The 18,699-nt window shown below is 42.3% G+C and overlaps 1 protein-coding gene across 1 annotated transcript in view; it reads right to left on the bottom strand.

The window, feature by feature from the left end:
- The window catches only part of si:ch211-186j3.6 (neural-cadherin), a 666,499-nt gene that overhangs the window by 92,807 nt on the left and 554,993 nt on the right, over window positions 1-18,699 (bottom strand). The window contains 2 exon segments of the mRNA XM_056278708.1: window positions 16,808-16,931; window positions 18,062-18,189. Coding sequence (XP_056134683.1) covers window positions 16,808-16,931; window positions 18,062-18,189 — 252 coding nt within the window.

Genomic DNA, 18,699 nt, shown 5'->3' with positions numbered 1-18,699 from the left:
TCTCCCGTAACCTTTATCTTTCTCTCTCACTTTCTTTCACATTAGCCAAAAAACTGTGGACCAAATCATCTGAGCAAAGAGCCATGAGAAAGACAGGGGAACCTTGAGAGCCTAAATTCAAGTTCCCACAAGTTCATCCCCTCCCCTCCCCTATCTGCCAATTTATGGTTTTTCATTACTGAGGTTACAAGAACAGGAGAAAAAAGGCAAGGACTGTAAAGAACAAAATGTGTTGCCTTGTTCTGCCGAAAAGTCACTGATTGGTTCTGACCTCAAGACCCTTGTTATTGGTCGGTGACAATAGCAAGAAAGCAGGCTTTGCTGACCTTCCTCTCCTTGGATTCTTAATGATTGCGAAAACTGCGTGTCCGTTTTTGGTAGAGCCACTGTAAACACACTCCATGCTTGTAAAGTCTGTGTGTTGTCAACCGTCTGCACCAGCATGTGTGTCTGTATTTGTCTGTTCTGTGTGTATGTGTCATTTTGTGTGTGTGTGTGTGTGTGTGTGTGTGTGTGTGTGTGTGTGTGTGTGTGTGTACATTAGAGCAGGGGTTTTCAAGGTGTAGGAAAGCGAGCCTCCCCTCAGAGAACATAAAAACAGCTGCGCCCCCCCCCTCCCAATTATTATTGCTATTATTACTATTATTGTTGTTGCTATAATGTATGTTCCACTCAGGTATAAAAACGGGTTTCAACAGTAAATGATATATCTTTGAAGATGATCTTTTATTTTTTAAAACATCTTTTTCAAACATTTTTAAACATCTTATCTTTATGTTTTAGCTTCCTATCAAAAAACTCCTGTGGCTTGGTCACCAAACTTGGGTGTTTCGTATCAATATGACGTCGGAGTTTACATGGTCTCATACTGTCGTTAGCTAGCACCTCTTTGCAGATAACACACTGTGGCAGTGGGGCGTCATCATGACCAATCCATGAAAATCCAAACGTTAAATAATCATGGTCATACTTCCTCCATTTTCTGCTTGCCCCAGACGCTGTCTCCTTTCTCACTGTAGGTAATGTTACTAAAAATCGATCCATTTTGCTCCAAGCATTGCTGAAGTTAACTAAATTTAGCTAGACGTTTACGGTTACTTTTTCTTCACGTTTTTTTTTCTCACGCTGCTCCTCCCCTGAAACTCTCTGGCGCCCCCCAGGGGAGGCACGCCTCACACTTTGAAAACCCCTGCATTAGAGCGTGTGTTATGTGATTATTCTGTGTGCTTGTGTATATGGCTGTGTGAGCCCAAATCATGCTTTGTGTAAGTGTCGGTTCTGTGCGCTGTGTGTACATGTGTGTTGTGTGCATTTGTGTCAATTCTTTGTTGTGCTTTTTAGGGTGTGGTATGTATTTCTTTTTGGCCTGTTGAGTCTGCATGTGTGCATGCTCAAGCAAGTGCTGCATGTGTGTCTGTCAGTCCTGTGTATTTTGTATGTCACTGTTTCAGATGACATTTAGGGTTGATTTTACTAGAATAAATCCACAATTGCCAGTTATGTGGATCGATCCAAAAGGGGAAAAAAACAAAAACAAAACTTACTCACCCCCTCTTCCTCTCTCTTCCACTCTGCCCTAACACTGGCTGGCTTTGTGTTACTATCATTATTATTGTTATTATTGTTATTATTATCAAAACTGCTGTTACAAAAGGTAGGCAATTAGCCTATTTGTAGTAAGTTTGAACACAAAATATAAAATCTGGGGCTAGGCTGGAAACAAAACTATCACAAGTCAACTCTGACATGACTGCACTCTTGAGTAAATTTAAATTTGGGTTTCAACTTTTACCTGACTCAGCCTCATCTGTTGCTTTTCTCTTCCTTGAGAAACAAATCATTAAACTTACCTGAAAAACTAAAGGAAGTGCTTTACTTCAATAAAATTCTTGATATCAAACATAAACAGTAAACAACAGCGAGCTGTCAGATTTCCAAGTTGGACCAATGTAACTTGCTAGCTAGCTACTGACTCACACTCCAGCTATGGGTCCTATGGGTCCACTGTAAATTTGTGGTTAGTTTGATGAATAGACTTGTGAGGAGAGATATGTAGAAATTATCAAAATAGTTTACACTGAGCTCCTTCTGCTGAAAAATGAATTACCAACACTGATTTTAGATGACATCAGTAACAGGTCGCTTGTGAGAAAATGCCTTCCCTCCTGCTTCCTCTTCTCGGTCACAAAGGCATAGAAAAAAACATGGGATAGAATGGATATGCCCATTCATTATCCATAGTCTATGAATCACAACGACGCTCCACATGTCAAACACAAAAGAGGAAAGTCATCGGGGAAAAAAAAAAACAAATCTGTCAAGCGTTGAATGTGCAATTGCTTTAGCAACACAATTATCTAAAATTATCTAAAAAAAACCCTGCATGACCTTACACCCATGCTTTTGGTTCATCGAGCTCTCACTTCATCTCTCTGCTTGTGCATGTTCACATACACGCACACGCACGCACGCACGCACGCACACGCACACACACACACACACAAACAAACTTTTAACTTGTCCATTAACATTATTAATCAGTAGAACACCTAATGCTTCTCCCCCTTTGGGAGAGTTATTATCCTGATGTCCGCCTACACGCCTCAGTTAAATTTTTCTTATTAGTGCATAATATATGTGATGGCTTTCACTATCAGGTACACTGGACACAGGCCTTTAAGCCATCAGTATGAGTAACTAACATAATATTTTAAGCCCTTCTATTAGGTATAAAACATCTTAATGGAACATAAATATGATTCACTGAATACATTTAGATTAACCACACAATTTCTTCACAGAACTTTAAATGGAGTCCTACACCGATTTTCAACCGTATCTGGATTCAAATGGTTTCCATGTCTGTAACATAAAGCAGACTTTCCAATGTTCTCTGTATTGCCATAGCCAGCTGTAGAAACCTCACTTACTGCCACGGTCCAGTGACGTTTTGCTGATGTCACTGTGTGGCAGAAGAACTAATGCTGAAAAAGTGGAAGTTAGGAGCCATGTCCACAGCAAACGTCGCTGGATCGTGTAGATAGGGTCACGACAGTGTTACGGATGCACGATGAAAGTAATGTGCACCACCTATGGGTACACAGTGTGGTTATCTAGCAGCAGTGTTTTCGTCCAAAATGGAAGAGCAATTTTTTTCTAGTTTGAATATTTAGTTTACAATCACTTGTTGAGGCAATTCCAGTTTTTCAGGCTGTGTGAGTTACCTATGTTCTCGTCAGTGATCATGCTGGTCCATCATTGCCTCCGATTAACATTTAATCTTGATTAGAGGCTTCAGAAAATAGTTTGAGCACAGTGACTTTACAAAGGTTTTTCATTTAATATATGAGTATTTGTTTTATGTTTAGTTATATAATGCACATGATGTACATGCTAACCATACAGCCAAATAAGCTAGTCCACACTCATTCATCTAATGTAAATGAAAACGGCTCTAACAGGGATGGACAGGGATAAACTATTGAAATCGGCCCTGGACTTTTACCCAGATTGGCGCACCATAATCAGATGGAATATATTCCTATAGTATGCTATAGGGACACATGTCTAATTGCTCTATAGGCTATTCAGTTAAGTGGGTAGGTATTACCATTTATTCATTCATTAAATGGGGTAATATTAGCTGAATAAAGAAATCATATAATAAATCCCTCCCCTGATTTAGCTACTAGCTGGTATAATGCACTGATTTAAATCTTGCTGTACAATTATGATGAAAGTTCATGCAAATTGATGTTTCATATTAGGATAATTCCCAATCTGAACAGTGAACATGTTTTACTCGCATAATTCTCACAACACTACCTACACAAGAGTCAAATTATTGATGCCACAGTAGGCTCATGAGCTAATAATAAAACAAACATGGACTTACACGGTAATACCTTTATTTTGCAGCAAATAGTATAACTTCAACATGAATCTCTCTTTATTAAACAGTAAAACTTGAATCTGCAGAACTGTAAGTAGACCAGCTGCTCCTCTCAGATGTATTAAATTCAACCAATGTGTCTCCACAGTTCATAAATGATATGCAGTAAATACAGTGTATACTGTGTTTGATTCTGGACGGGACTAAAGGTATAAGCCCACTTTCAGAAGATCATATGACATCACATAACCTCTCTCATTCATCTGTATAGTCAAAGAGAATCCTGGAGGTGCCCCTGGCTGAATTTGTAAGATTTGTCAGTAATTTAGTCAGTCACAGCATAACATAACTGAACAATGCATAACATTTTACACATGCATCTTTCATGAGGAAGAACCCCAAAATAAGCTACAGAACACACAGGGATATACGCCCCAGGGAAGCCCGGGGGGGGGTGACCACCCTAATACGATGGACCTAATGATGACGACCTTGGCAAATGGATTATCAATGACGACAACTCAAAGATGAATTTCTGGCAAGGTCTACAAGAACAAGCACGGCCTTAAAATCCATCAGGCTTCAATGATATGCTTGGCGCGGAGGGGAGCAGTGCAGCGCACAGGATCCACTCCTGGTGAGATGCAGGAAGGGCCCGGCCCAGAGACACCCCACGGAGCCCAGAATCCCCATGTGCTAAGCTCTCTTGCTCTCAGCAGAGTAGTTCAACAGAGTCGAATCAAGTAGCCTCCAGCAAGCCAACACAGAGAGTGGTGCCAATTTGACGAGGATGTGGCCAGAATCATTATGTCAACAGCAAAGGGAGACACAGACAGACAACTTCTGACGATGACAACCATCATTGTCAGTTTTGCAGCATAGAGGTTTGGTGTTGAAGAGGGCAAGCCCACCAGACCCAACTACACCATGAACCAAAGGGCAGACAAGATCCACCAACTGCGGCAAGAGCTTCGGACTCTGGCAAGGCAGTTCAAGGTAGCAACCAAGAAGGAGAAACGAACACTGGCTGAGTTCTGTTACATCATCAGGAAGAAGATAATGACCCTGCGAAGAGCAGAATGGCACAGAAGACGGAGGAGAGAGAGAGAGAGAGCCAGGGAGCATACATATAGCTGATTCATTTGGATGCACAAGACAGCTGTTAGGGCAGAAGCGCAGCGGTCGTCTTGCCTGCTCTAAGGAAGAGGTAGACCACTTCCTGCACAACACTCTGAGTGACCTTGATAGAGAGCAAGAGCTAGGGCCTCACAGAGCCCTTTTGGACATATCAGTGCCCACGGTGGAGTTCAATACCAGAGAGCCCACCTGGAAGGAAGTCCAGATGGTGGTTACTGCAGCCAGAACAAGCTCTGCTCCGGGACCCAGCCTATAAGGTGTACAAGCACTGCACAGAGCTCCTCAGTATCCTCTGGAAGATTCTGTACAGGGGAACTGTAGCGGACCAGTGGAGGCAGGCAGAGGGAGTCTAGATACTGAAGGAAGAGAACTCAAACAAGCTGGAGCAGTTCAGATCCATCTCACTCCTCAGTGTGGAGGGGAGGATCTTCAGTATCCTATCCAGGATGACAGACTTTCCCCATAAGAATGCCTACATTGATACTTCAGTACAGAAGGGCGGCGTTCCTGGAGTTCCGGGGTGCCTAGAACACACCAGAGTTGTCACCCAGCTGATCAGGGAATCGCAAAAAGGGAAGGTTGACCTAGTTGTGCTTTGGCTTGACCTTGCCAATGCATATAGCTCAGTACCCCACAAGCTGATCAAGACTACTCTGGACCGACACCATGTACCCAGTAAGCTCAAAGACCTCATCCTGAACTACTACGGGAACTCGGAGTCACTTCTGGGAACACAACATCTGACTAGCACCGGCTTGTGATGGGGATCATAACTGGTGTACCATTTCAGTTACACTCTTCATCCTTGCCATGGATATGGTGGTCAAGGCAGCTGAAACTGAGTGCAGAGACCCTCTGTCCACATCTGGCATTCAGCAGCCCCCCATCAGAGCCTTTATTGACTACCTCACTGTCACCATATCACTGGTGCCTGGTGGTAGGTGGATCCTCCAGGACCTGGAGAAGCTCATCTTCTGGGCAAGGATGAGTTTTAAACCAGCCAAATCCAGGGCTATGGTGTTGAAGTGGGGTGGGGGTGGGGGGTGGACCGGTTTTGCTTCTTTCTGGATGGCATTGCAATCACATCCATTACCAAGAAACCAGTCAAGAGTCTAGAGAAGGCCTTTGACTGTAGCCTTAGGGCAGTGATACTCAAAGTGTGGTCCGCGGACCACCAGTGGTCCTCGAGCGCCCCCAAGTGGTCCGCGGGAGGACTGCAAAAAATAGTGTTTCTCAAATCACCTTCATCTGCGTTCCAATGCAAAGTTACGAGTACAGCTGTTTTCTAAATTAAAAGTGAACCAAAATGTAGCCTAAATAAGCCTAAGAATTTTGTTCAATTTGTCTAATGCAAACCTGCGTTTTGAGTCATGTCTCTTCAGTTAGCCTGTGTTACCTAGGTTACCTAGTTAGCTTCCATTCCAATAACAGGATTTTCATGTCAAAGACCTCCTGACTATTGTGAAAATTAAGTAGAATCTAACAAAGAGTGAAGTGAACCGTTCAAAATACAAACATCATGGATCGGTGGCTGAAGAGAAAATCCGGAGAAACGACGAACAATGTAAGCAACAAGGTGCAAAGACTTCCTTCTCACATTGAGCGCGTCAGTGTTAGCATCGAGTCCCATAGTGCTAACAGTTTGCAGCAGGAGCTAGCTAGCACAACACTCTGAAAAAGCCACTGCAAAAGTGAAACGTAAATACAGTAGCGATTACATTCAATTTGGATTTTTCTGGACTGGAGATGCTGAGGATCCAAAACCTCATTGTGTTGTGTGCTATGGCATATTAGCTAATGAAGCAATGAAACCTGCCAAACTCAAGCGTCACTTCGAGTCAAAACACAAGGAATACACCTCGAAACCTGTGCAATTTTTTGAGAGAAAACGTGAAGAGCTTGAGCGACACACGAGAAAGGAAGCCACACAGTTTTTTATGCCAGGGGACAACGCGAAAGCTACCGAAGCCTCATACAAGGTCTCCCTACTCATTGCGAAAGCTGGCAAACCTCGCTGAATCGGCGGGACCTTGGTTAAGCCAGCTGCAAAGGTTATGGCCAATATAATGCTATGGGAGAAAGCGAGTGAGGAACTTTACAAAGTACCTCTGTCCAATGATACAGTCAAGCGGCGAATAACATCCATGGCTGCAAATGTCCAAGATCAGCTGGTGACACGTCTGCGTCAGAGTCTTTTTTTCTCTCTCCAACTGGACGAGTCCACGGACATCGTTAACGAGGCTATTCTCCTCTGCTTTGTGCGGTACATACATGCGGGTGCTGTTCACGATGATTTTCTTTTCTGTCAATCCCTACCGACCAACACCACAGGAGAGGCGATATTTGAGTCCCTTAATAACTTCATTGTACAGAATAACATTGATTGGAAGAGGTGTGCTGGCGTGTGCACTGGCGGTGCCACGGCGATGACAGCCAAACGCAAGGGCCTGGTTACGCGTGTACGCGCTGTCGCTCCCTCTGCCGCATCGATGCACTGCTGTATCCACAGAGAGCAATTGGCAGTAAAAAAAAAGCCACCCTGTCTTAAACAGGTTTTGGACGAGGCCGTAAAAATTGTCAACTTAATTAAAAGCAAGGCACTGAACTCACGTCTTTTTAAAGTTCTGTGTGAAGAAATGGGAAGTGAGCACACAACACTTCTTTTCCACACAGAAGTTCGCTGGCTATCGCGTGGTAAAGTTCTCACCCGCCTCTTTGAACTGCGCAATGAAGTCAAGCTGTTTTTGCATCAAACTGATGAACTTTATGGCAGAATGCATGACTTTCAATGACTCGCAAAACTAGCCTTTCTTGCTGATGTGTTCAGCACGCTTAATAACCTGAATTTAGCGCTGCAAGGAAAAGCGGTCACGGTTTTTACAGTGCAGGACAAAGTTAAAGCCACTCGCATCAAAATGGATCTGTGGTGCGCGCGTCTTGATCGCCAGGAGTTTGACTGTTTCCCAGCTCTAGCCGATTTTGTCCCCGAAGCTGAAGAGGTTCTGGATAGCAACACACTGGCAGCCTTCAAGGAACATTTGCAAGGCATTCACACGCAATTGGGAAGATACTTTCCAGAATTGGATGTGGACCTTGAATGGATCAGAAATCCATTTGGAGACCAACCTCACATTGAGCGCGTCGGTTCCAAACTATCAGCACGGAAGGTGGATAGTCTTGTGGACATTGCATCAGATGGAACACTGAGAATGGCGTTCAGAGAAAAATGCTTGACAGACTTCTGGGTTCTCGTCCAACCTGAACATCCTGAGCTGGCTGAGTCTGCTTTGCAAGTGTTAATGCCGTTTTCAACCACCTACAGCTGTGAAGTTGGGTTCTCCACACTGGTTGGTTTGAAAACCAAGCAGAGGAACAAGATCGATGTAGCCCCCTGTATGAGACTGAAACTCTAGTGTGGAGCCAGACATTGAGTCAGCAATGCAACAGCAAAAGCAACAGCATTCCTCCCATTAGTTGTTGACTGAGGCTACCTGTAAAGCTGGTATGCTTATTTGAAATGTGTAATTTCATAGCTTCACAAGAGCCAGTACAAAGATTTGATTCCTATTAAAACGAATTTTTGTTAAATTAACATTAATAGTTCACTCTTTTAATGATGAATTCACATTGAGTTCACCCTGACAGTGGTATTTCAAATAAATTCCCATGTTTTATTCATCACATCACAACCAAAGGCAATAGCTCTGAACAAAATTAATATGAAACAGTAATTACACATACATCTCACAAAAATCAAGGTCAAGGTATATGGTAGAAGCCTAGCCTAATTTTGCTAGTAGCCTATTTATTACATATTTTGTATTGTAATATTCTGCAGACATAATTTGCAATATAAAACATAATATGCTATTGTAAGCCTAATATAGACTGTTTTAAAAGGGGTTTTTTTTGGGCGGGGGAGGGGGGGGTGTTGGCCGGCTGGTTAGGTGGTCCACGGAAAATGTTTTTATGATCAAGTGGTCCTTGGTGTGAAAAAGTTTGAGAACCCCTGCCTTAGGGATACAGCGGCAATCCAAGCGGTCATTAAGGAGCGTGAGAATTGGCTCACCGCAGTGTTATGTCTGCACACATCGACAGTGCTGCATTTGATTTGGTGCTGTTCTATTGTGCTGGGATCGATTGGTGATGCCTGCGGGCTCTGGGTTGTTTGATCGGGTCTGCCTGTGTTGCTGTGTCAGTCTAAATAAAGAATGCCACGGAGAGGTTGTGTCGAGCGACAGCGCTGTGTCCTGACGTGATTTAAAAATACAATACGCAGTACACAAGTCTGGGCTATCTGGCAGGTTCAAGGCTTGGATTTACCAACATGGCATCTTACCCTGAATCCTCTGGCCTATGCTAGTTTATGACGTAACCCTGTTGACAGTGGAGACCTTGGAGAGGAAGATCAGTAGCCACCTCCGAAGATGGCTGGGTCTGCTGTGCAGCTTTAGTAGTGCAGCACTGTATCAGAGGAGGATAGTTGCCAAGTCCGCTTATAATATGCGACTTTGGGCTTCTTTTTTTTTTAAGTCGCTTGAAAAAATCATGAGTCGTGGGTTGCGTTTTTTTGGGCTTGTTTTTAAAACTAAGGTTGCTTGATTGTAAAAATAATAAGCGACTTTGTTTTTACATTCAGAGTGTATTTTCACCAGCTGCATTGATTGACACTATCTGCTTACAGCATGGCTTTTGCGTGCGAACCTTCGCAGAGCCTACGGTGCAGCCTGCGCATAGCCTTCGCATCGAGGCTACTACACAGTTGACTCTGTGAACGTTCGCCTTGGACACATGCAATCAGTGAAGTGCAATTGGCCCCCCCACAAACCTATATATGTATGTATTTGCCATAACTTTGCTGTAAATGTTTTGTTTAAATGTTTTGATTTAGTATTTGGCAATGCAGAAACTGGCATTTGCTACATTTGAATTGCATTAATGCCTGCCATATATAGACCTACTTTGTTGGCGTTTGATGAGTTTTAGCAAAATAAACAGCACACAGAAACAGGCAGGTGCACACACACATACACACTCACAAACTCCCTCTCTCTCTCTCTCTCGCTCTCTCTCTCTCTCTCTCGCTCTCTCTCTCTCTCTCTCGCTCGCTCGCTCTCTCTCTCTCTCTCTCTCTCTCTCTCTCTCTCTCTCTCTCTCTCTCTCTCTCTCTCTCTCTCTCTCTCTCTCTCTCTCTCTCTCTCTCTCTCTCTCTCTCTCTCTCTCTCACACACACACACTGGTTTGTTTATGTCAGATAGGCCTGTATTCTGTCTGTATTTTGAATGTGAATGTTGTGTTTAAATGTTCTGATTTGCCAAACAAATAGGCATGTCAGAATTTGAATTGAGTTTAATTAATGCCTGCCTTCCCTATGTATGCATAGTTTGTTGCTGTTGGATGAGTTGGTAAAATAAATTCTATTTTTGTTTTTCAAACTCTAAATTGTTTCAGTTTAATATATGTTGTTAAGGCCATGACAGGCTATAGAGGTATTGGGCTTATTTTGGGCTTGTTTTTGAAGCTGCAGTTGCTTATTTGTCTCGCGAGAGTTGGCAACACCGATTCTCCACCCTATTAACTGGCTGAGATTACTGGTTAACGTTTCCTGGTTGACCTTTTTTAAAGGTTGACACAATCGCAACCTAGACTCCTACGAGACCATCCAATGACTGACAGAACATCGAAGATCTTTCAGCTGATGAGCTATGTTAAAGAAAAGAGACTGTTTTCCTGTTGAGCCGCGCTTCGATGCCAGACAACCAGAGAAAGATGAAGCTCGTTATGCAACTGTATTGTTTATAAGGGTGGGGATACCTGCAGTCAGTTGAGACTGAAGATGTCACTTAGATGAGTGATGAAACGTTTCTCTCAATAAACGTTGTGTCCAGATGAACTGATTCAACCTTCTTTGATTTTCTTACCCGGATTATTGAGCATGCATAAAGACAGGAAAAGAAACTGTTTCCCTCAACCTGCGCCCCATGCTGTTCATCAGACAACAAGGACTCTGATCACCGCGGAAGAGCGATCTCAAGCTGATATCTGGGCAAGATTCAGCCTTAGTGGTTTAGTGGCAGAATTAGCTTTAGTAGCTGGTCTAATGATAAAAGTATTGTTAGTTGATCATCTGTGATCTAGATACAAACTGTGATTCACATAGGAAGTGTTATATAGGCTGATTTTTAGCCCCCCCTCCTTTAATTTCTCTTGTTTGAATCTTCCCTTGCTACTTGAGAAAAGTACTACTGTTTGAATGAATTCATTATTCAGTTGCGCACACTGATTCACAGTTCGCTAGACGGACTCTATTTTTTCTTTTGCTTGTTTGCTACTTTCATTTATTTTTTTTCTTTCATTTGCTACCTTGGTAGATAGGTTGTGTATGCAATCTCTCTCTAACTGTTTGTCTTAACCTTATCACACGCTTTCTGCCTGTGCGCTGGTGCATAGGCTGCCACACACACAACTTCCTCCTTTCGGCACAAAACAGGTGCACCCACACACATGCCACATTCATACACATCTCCTCTCTCCAGTGCGAGGCAACACACACACACACACACACATACACACACACACACGCACCCAAAAACACGTATATTCCCACGTGCACACCTCCTTTCAGTACACACACACACACTTGCACAGCCTCTCTATGTCATATCACCTTTTGTGTCTTGATTATCACATTGCTGCTCGATTGATTGTAACTGATTAGTATTCAATTTTAGCTTTTTTAATTGATCGTTCTTCTTTCAGCTGCTCCCATTAATTGATTGTTGTTGTCCTCCCTATTTTGTGACAGTACTCACTGGAGCCATGCTCTGCCAAATGGAAAGTACTCCAATTGATGCAACATTGATTATTCCATCAACTTGAATGGTTCAATTATAACTATTGAACACCAAAATTAATGATTGATCATTTTATGAGACTGATTCATGAGACTGATTTGATTATTCCATCAATTTTAGTAGTTTAATTATAAAATATTAAACACCAAAATTAATAAATTTATGAGACTGATTTGATAACCCTGTTGCACCCACACTACTTAGTTTTTTGAGGAAGAGAAAGTGTGTGGGCATATTAGAAGAATTAGGGATGTAGGGGTCATGTCTAGAGGGTTGCCTCCTCACGCAATGCTTGCCGATACATGGAGTAACTGTGGGACAGGCGCTCTGAACAGGGAGAGACCGTTTTCATTGTAAATAAGAGTTAAACCAAAGTAGTTCAAGTTATAATAGACAATATAGACCATCAATACTTCCTGGATGTGCACATTGTGAGCGGCGAAATTTCCAAGTCATAATGCCTCCTTGTTGTATTCATTGAAACAGCTGTTTTCAACCTCCATTACTGATGAATTTTCTTTGTGTATGTCAAAAGTGTGGCAAAAGAAAGCCCCAATAAGAACACTGACAATTGCTCTGAATGTCAACCTCAAAGCCCTGGAGGCTGGTGTCATTCAAAGACAACAAGATAAAGTCTGCATCCCCCCAACAGAACATCAGTGGTTATAATTCTAAAAGCTTTGAGCAACTACTTGCTCTGACATCATAGATTAATGCAATTGTGAACTTCTCCTTAATATGCATTCTCAAACATCTCACAAGTGGGCTGATGTCAATAGTCTCCCTTACAGCTACTCTTTCCCAACACAGGGGATTTTTGTTTTTCTTTTTTTCTTTTTAGCTTGTTTCCCCTCTTTTTCTCTCAATTGTGTCTGGCCAATTACCCCACTCTTCCAAGCCATCCTGGTCGCTGCTCCACCCCCTCTGCTGATCTGGGGAGGGCTGCAGACTACCACATTCCTCCTCTGATACATGTGGAGTCGCCAGCCGCTTCTTTTCACCTGACAGTGAGGAGTTTCGCCAGAGGGACGTAACGTGTGGGAGGATCACACTATCCCCCCCCCCCAACAGGCACCCTGACTGACCAGAGGATGCACTAGTGCAACAACCAGGACACATTCCCACATCTGGCTTCCTACCCACAGACACGGCCAATTGTGTTTGAAGGGATGCTCGACCAAGCCGGAGGGAACATGGGGATTCGAACACATCTGACATTTTTGTATCACAGTTATTCTCTTGGTCTTTTCTCATGGTCAGCTTGCTCAGGATTAGGGACTTCAACCACAGCTTTCCTCTGCGTTCACAATTGGGATATGTGATGGAGTCAATAGAATTTGATATTTTCATCTGAACCTGAAAGGATTCTACAGGTTTGTGCAACATTTTTCACTGTTTACTGGTTACTTTAAAGTATCCCTACAACGATTTTAAACTATGTCTGCATTTATTATTCACACAGTTTCCATGTCTGTAACATCCAGCAGACTCTCCAATGCTTTCTGTATTGCCATAGCCAGCCATAGAAACCTCGCCTACTTCCCTGATCCAATGATGTTTTGCTGATGTCACTGTGTGGAGGAAGAACTACTGCTGCCAAAGTGAGTTGAGTTTTGATTTTGATTTTCAATCAATGGGAGGAGTTCCTGTGTCTCCCGGAAAAGCACTGCAGCCATATTTATGGCAATACACTTACTTGGCTGTTGTACCCGAAACCATTTGGACAGCAAAATGATCTCAGATTTTCTCCAGTGGAGACCATTTGGATGACTGATTTTGATGATGCTTTGGAAAAATGCCATATGTATTAACCAGAATACAGCGCAGAAGAAATCCAACAAAGAGAGGTGGAAGCTGCTACTGCAGTGGATGTACAGACAGCCACAGCGAGCGAGATGAGTGGGTAAGCAAAGCTGCTGAAAGCCTTCAGTGACTGGTGGTGTTTGTGTACAAACTGTCCTAGTATGCCAACAGAAACAGAGTCCCTGTGTTTCCATGAGTTTCATTGTTAAATAAACCATTACAGCAAATGGGAGTGAACCATGGGTAAGCAATATTTTGCTCATTCAAGCTGTACATAATTTTGTTTTGTTTTTTTGAGAGAGACAGAGTGTTTGTGCATATTAGAAGCATTACGACTATAGCTGGCAGGTCTAAAGGGTTGAGTCCTCATTCAATGTTTGCTGGTATGTGTAATGTGTAGTAACTGTGGGACAGGCTCTCTGAACAGGGAAAGACTGTTTTATCAGTAAATATGAGTTACACCAAAGCAGTTTGAGTTTTAATAAACAATATAGACCATCAAAAATGAGTGGAGAATTTTTCTTTAATTCAAGTAATGATCAGCAAAAAAAAATATATCTGAATAATACCGCATGTAACAAAATTGCATAGAACTTGTGCTCAAAAATGACTATCATGCTCAGTGCCAGGCGTGAATTCAGATTGAAAAATTGCCAGGCCCTGGTTCGGGTCTGCCTCAGATTTTACAGGCAAAAGTTAGTCAGGGATGAAGCCCTGGAACCTTTATTTTGATGGCAGAAGTTGGAGGTTACTTTAAAAAAAAATACCGACCAAGAGAAGGAATTATTCTCAAAAAGTATTAAAATATTCAATTTTTCAATTTCCCCAAAAGCAGTTATACTAATGCAGTACTTTAAGGTTAAATCTCAAGGACACATGGTGCCAGTTTGAAGCAATACTGTTGAGTCCAAGCGAGCAAGGCCTTATCTCTAAGCGTGGCATCATCTACCGAGTCTGTCCCTTACCAGTATTTAGCACTTAGCTTTCTCATTTCTATCAAAGTGTTCACCCCCAGGGTCAATGATGTTTCTCTGAAGGAGGTATCTGGTGGACACATAGGGTCAGATCTACTGAGGCTACATTTACACGTCCACAGTGATGTGACAGAATTCCAGTTTTAATAGCTCAAAGTGAAAACAGCAGAAAAACACATCTGACTTTTTGAGATCAGATACAAAGCCCCCTCTTATGTGGTATTACATTTTGACATATTTCCAGTCTCTCTTTGCCCTCAAAAAACTTGTCGACACCATACTTGGCACCTCGTGTGACTTCCTGATTGGAATTAGATGGTGAAAAGAAATGCTGTTGGGAAAAGTGATGGGAACAATAACTGCACAAAGAGAGACAGTTCTCTCAAAGTTTTCCAGCCATTGGGAGACATCAAACCAGTCTAAAACAGCCCCACCACTCATACAGCCGCACACCAGCACACGCCATATATTTATATTTGTATAGTAACTCAACTCATGAGACTGACTGCACGTTCATATCTAAAAAAAAATATCTGAGTTTTGTCCCATTATGTAGTGTTCAATTTTCATACACAGTTTTCAGGTAATTATTTCGTTTTTACACATGCGCCTCCACATTGTTTTTAATGACAATAAATTGAATTGAGTTGAATGTACTGGAAAGGTTCGCACTTCTATTTCATTCATGTTATATCCTGCGCGCAGAAAAAATTGTTTGCTTGAAGCCTTGTAATGGAGAAGAGTGATTTGCATTTTGTGTGTGTGTGTGTGAGGGTGCATGAGACTTGACAGGGTGAAAGGTGGTTATCTGCACCAGTCTGTTCTTGTACATATTATGAGATAAAAATTATGGAGGCGTCACGGTAGAGATGGCGGAAATTGCTGCAGCAAATTCAAAGAAGAAATATATCCGACAGCCCTTCTTGGCTAACTTGCCATTGAAACCTTTTGGGAAAAAAATATCTGCTCACTTGGGTTCAACGTTTGTGTAGTGTAAACATTAAGTTTAAACATTAAGACAAAAGATTAGATTTTAACAAAAAGTCCAAATCAGGCATCAAGGCCTGCAGTGTAAATGTACCCCAAGAGCTGCAAATTATTGCGAGCTTGCCAACAATTTGCACCAATGGTGTTGGCCTATTTATCGCGGTATCTATTTAAATGGGCAGGATCATTAACACAGTGCAGTCTTGTTAATCTACATTGGACTGTCACCATATAACCATGCTTTGCACATGTATCCCTTCATTTGCTCCAAGTATATTTGGTGACTCTTCTCTAACATAAAACCCTTGTTCGGTTGCATTGAAAGCATCATGATCTTTTGGGAACCATAAGCTTATACTGCACTCTTCACATTAGCATATTAAGGACTTCAGCATGGGTGTTAATGGTCAGTTTAACACTAACAGTTCAATATTCTTATTTGAAATTGATAATAGAATATTAGAACACTGGATCCAATATTTCAAAATCTCAATTACATGCTTCTCAAATAAATGAAGAATTGGGGTTTTTATGCTCTTTTTTTATAGTTTGAAAAACTTAAAATTGCAATACTTCCAGGTGCCACCGTTTGCTGGAAGAGACTGGAGGCAATTGAGTGAAGTGTGGCCAGGAGTTTTGCAATTGCTGGGACTGCATGATTCCTTCTGGTTTTTGGTTGCACATTTTCTGTGATTTCCTCCAGCAAGTTGAGAATAATATGACATGGCAGGGGATTAGTTGGAACAATTTTTCTTTTTCTGACATTGTACATAAATTCACATGTGCAGGGAAAACTATTTCCATAATCTCCAATTGTTTTGCAAAAGATGCATAAGCAATGAAGCTGAGGTACAAAAAAAGTTTGACCCACCCATTTCCTCCTCTCATTCAAGCAAAATGTGCATTATATGTGTATAGCGCATAGTAGTAAATCTCTACAGTAGATATCTAACATCCAAAAGAGGTTTGTGCCAAAATGTTAGATTTGCCCCATAGTTTTATTGTATATGTTAAGTAGACATGAGGCTTATAAGGACATATTTCACAAACACCTAGGTGTAGTATTAGTGGCGTGTGAGTAGAACTTGAATTAGTGTACAAATGTGTTTACATGTCCGTACTATTCCAGGGATGCGCTTGCACATGATTGCATGTATTACCTTGCTGTCCACAATGAGATTGCGGATGCAGCCAGTGAAGTGTTTGTGTTGGAGCTGGGGGTAGTCATAGGGGATGTCCTCATTCACGCCTCCCAGCTGGAGCACTTCACTGATGTTCAGGTGTCTGTAAAAAACAAGTACACACACACACACACACGCACACACGTACATGGATGTAAGTAAAGGCACTCAAATAAATATATCATTATGAAATAGGACAAAATAAGATGAATTTTGTGTGGAAAATGTACAAAGGTATCTGTATGTTTGTGTGCATAAAATTGTGTGCATGTGTATTTCATTTGTATGTTCATATCAGCGGTGTGTACTCGAATCACATGACTTGGACTCGAGTCAGACTCAAGTCACAAATTGGATGACTTTAGACTTGCCAAAACTGAAGACTTTTGCAACTCGACTTTGACTTTAACACCATTGACTTATGACTTCATTTGGACTTGAGCCTTTTGACTTGAGCAACTTGATACCTTCTCCAAGCCCAAAAATAAAATGCTTTTTAAAAGTGTGAAGCCAATCATTCTTCATTTCTATAATTACAGATCAACTTTGAATCAATCTGTAATAAATACAACTTAAAAAAAAATCATGAGTAGTGTAAATTCAGTAGTGTAACGTGCATGGATAAGTAGACACGTTAGCCCATGGCTTACGGGTCGGACCCTTTGGTCAACTGGTTAACGTTGTCGCTTGCGGAGTGGGAAACATGGGTTTGTGTCCTGGCTGTGGCAACAGTCTCCCAGACTGCTCCTGTCGTTTGCTACATTGGTGTCAGAAGTGGGATGGTGAGACTGTAAGACCATCGGAAGCGCATGTGCCCAGAGGCATGAAGGAGCTGATATGCTTAAGCGCGGGGACGCGCTTCCCGAAGGAGGAGGGTAGTGTAAAGTGCATGGTTAAGAAGACACATTGCCCGCTGGCTGGTGGATCTGACCCTTTAGTCGAGCGGTCAGCGACATCTGCTGTGGTGCGGGCGATATAAGTTCGCGTCCCGGCCACGGCAGTTCCTGTGGTTGCTCCCCCGAATTCGCTACAGTATTCTATTTATTACCCGTTGTTAAAACTTTGAAATTGCATTGAATTTGATGAAGCGTGCATAATGAACTGTTCAGGACTTGAAACTCAAAGTTTAGGACTTGGGAACTGTCTGTTTCGACTTGAGATTTGACTTTGGACTTGAGTGCCAAGACTTGAGACTTACTTGTGACACAGAAAACATTGACTTGGTTTTTATACCTGTCAGTATTGGGTGTGATGCCAGTTACTTCACAGGAAGTGTGATCCTCTGTGGTGAGCCAGCTGTCCAGCCCCTCCATCTCCATAACTGCTGCTGCAGCACAGCGGTCCAGGGTGAAACGCACCTCCTGCAAGAAACACAAGTACACATACATCACGGCACATTTCTCTCCCTTTGGGTATTCTCTCTGCCCTAAGTAGTTCAAAACTTCTGCATCACATGACTTGGACTCGAGTCAGACTCAAGTCACAAATTGGATGACTTTAGACTTGAAAAAACTGAAAAAGACTTGCAACTCGACTTTGACTTTATCACCATTGACTTATCACCACTGACTTATCACCACTTCTGCATTGAGGGAGTCAGAGTAAGCTCAGGCAATACCTCACAATCGCTCAGAGATAATTATCTTCATACACATCAAAAAAAGTTTTTTGGAATTTGTGACTCTATTCAGAATCATAGCCATCACACATTTTCGTTTACAGCGATACACCTGCATCCAGACGTCTATCTCGCGTCGCGTGGCATCGCGGCCTGGACTGTCCCGTTTATGGACTGTTATCCAAGAAGAGTCCGACATTAAAACCATACACGTCCCTAACGGCGGAAAACAACGTGGACGCGGTGTTAACGG

This window comes from Lampris incognitus, chromosome 4 (genome assembly GCF_029633865.1).
Source record: "Lampris incognitus isolate fLamInc1 chromosome 4, fLamInc1.hap2, whole genome shotgun sequence".
Taxonomy (NCBI): domain Eukaryota; kingdom Metazoa; phylum Chordata; class Actinopteri; order Lampriformes; family Lampridae; genus Lampris; species Lampris incognitus.
This window is presented reverse-complemented; position numbering and strand designations above follow the sequence as displayed.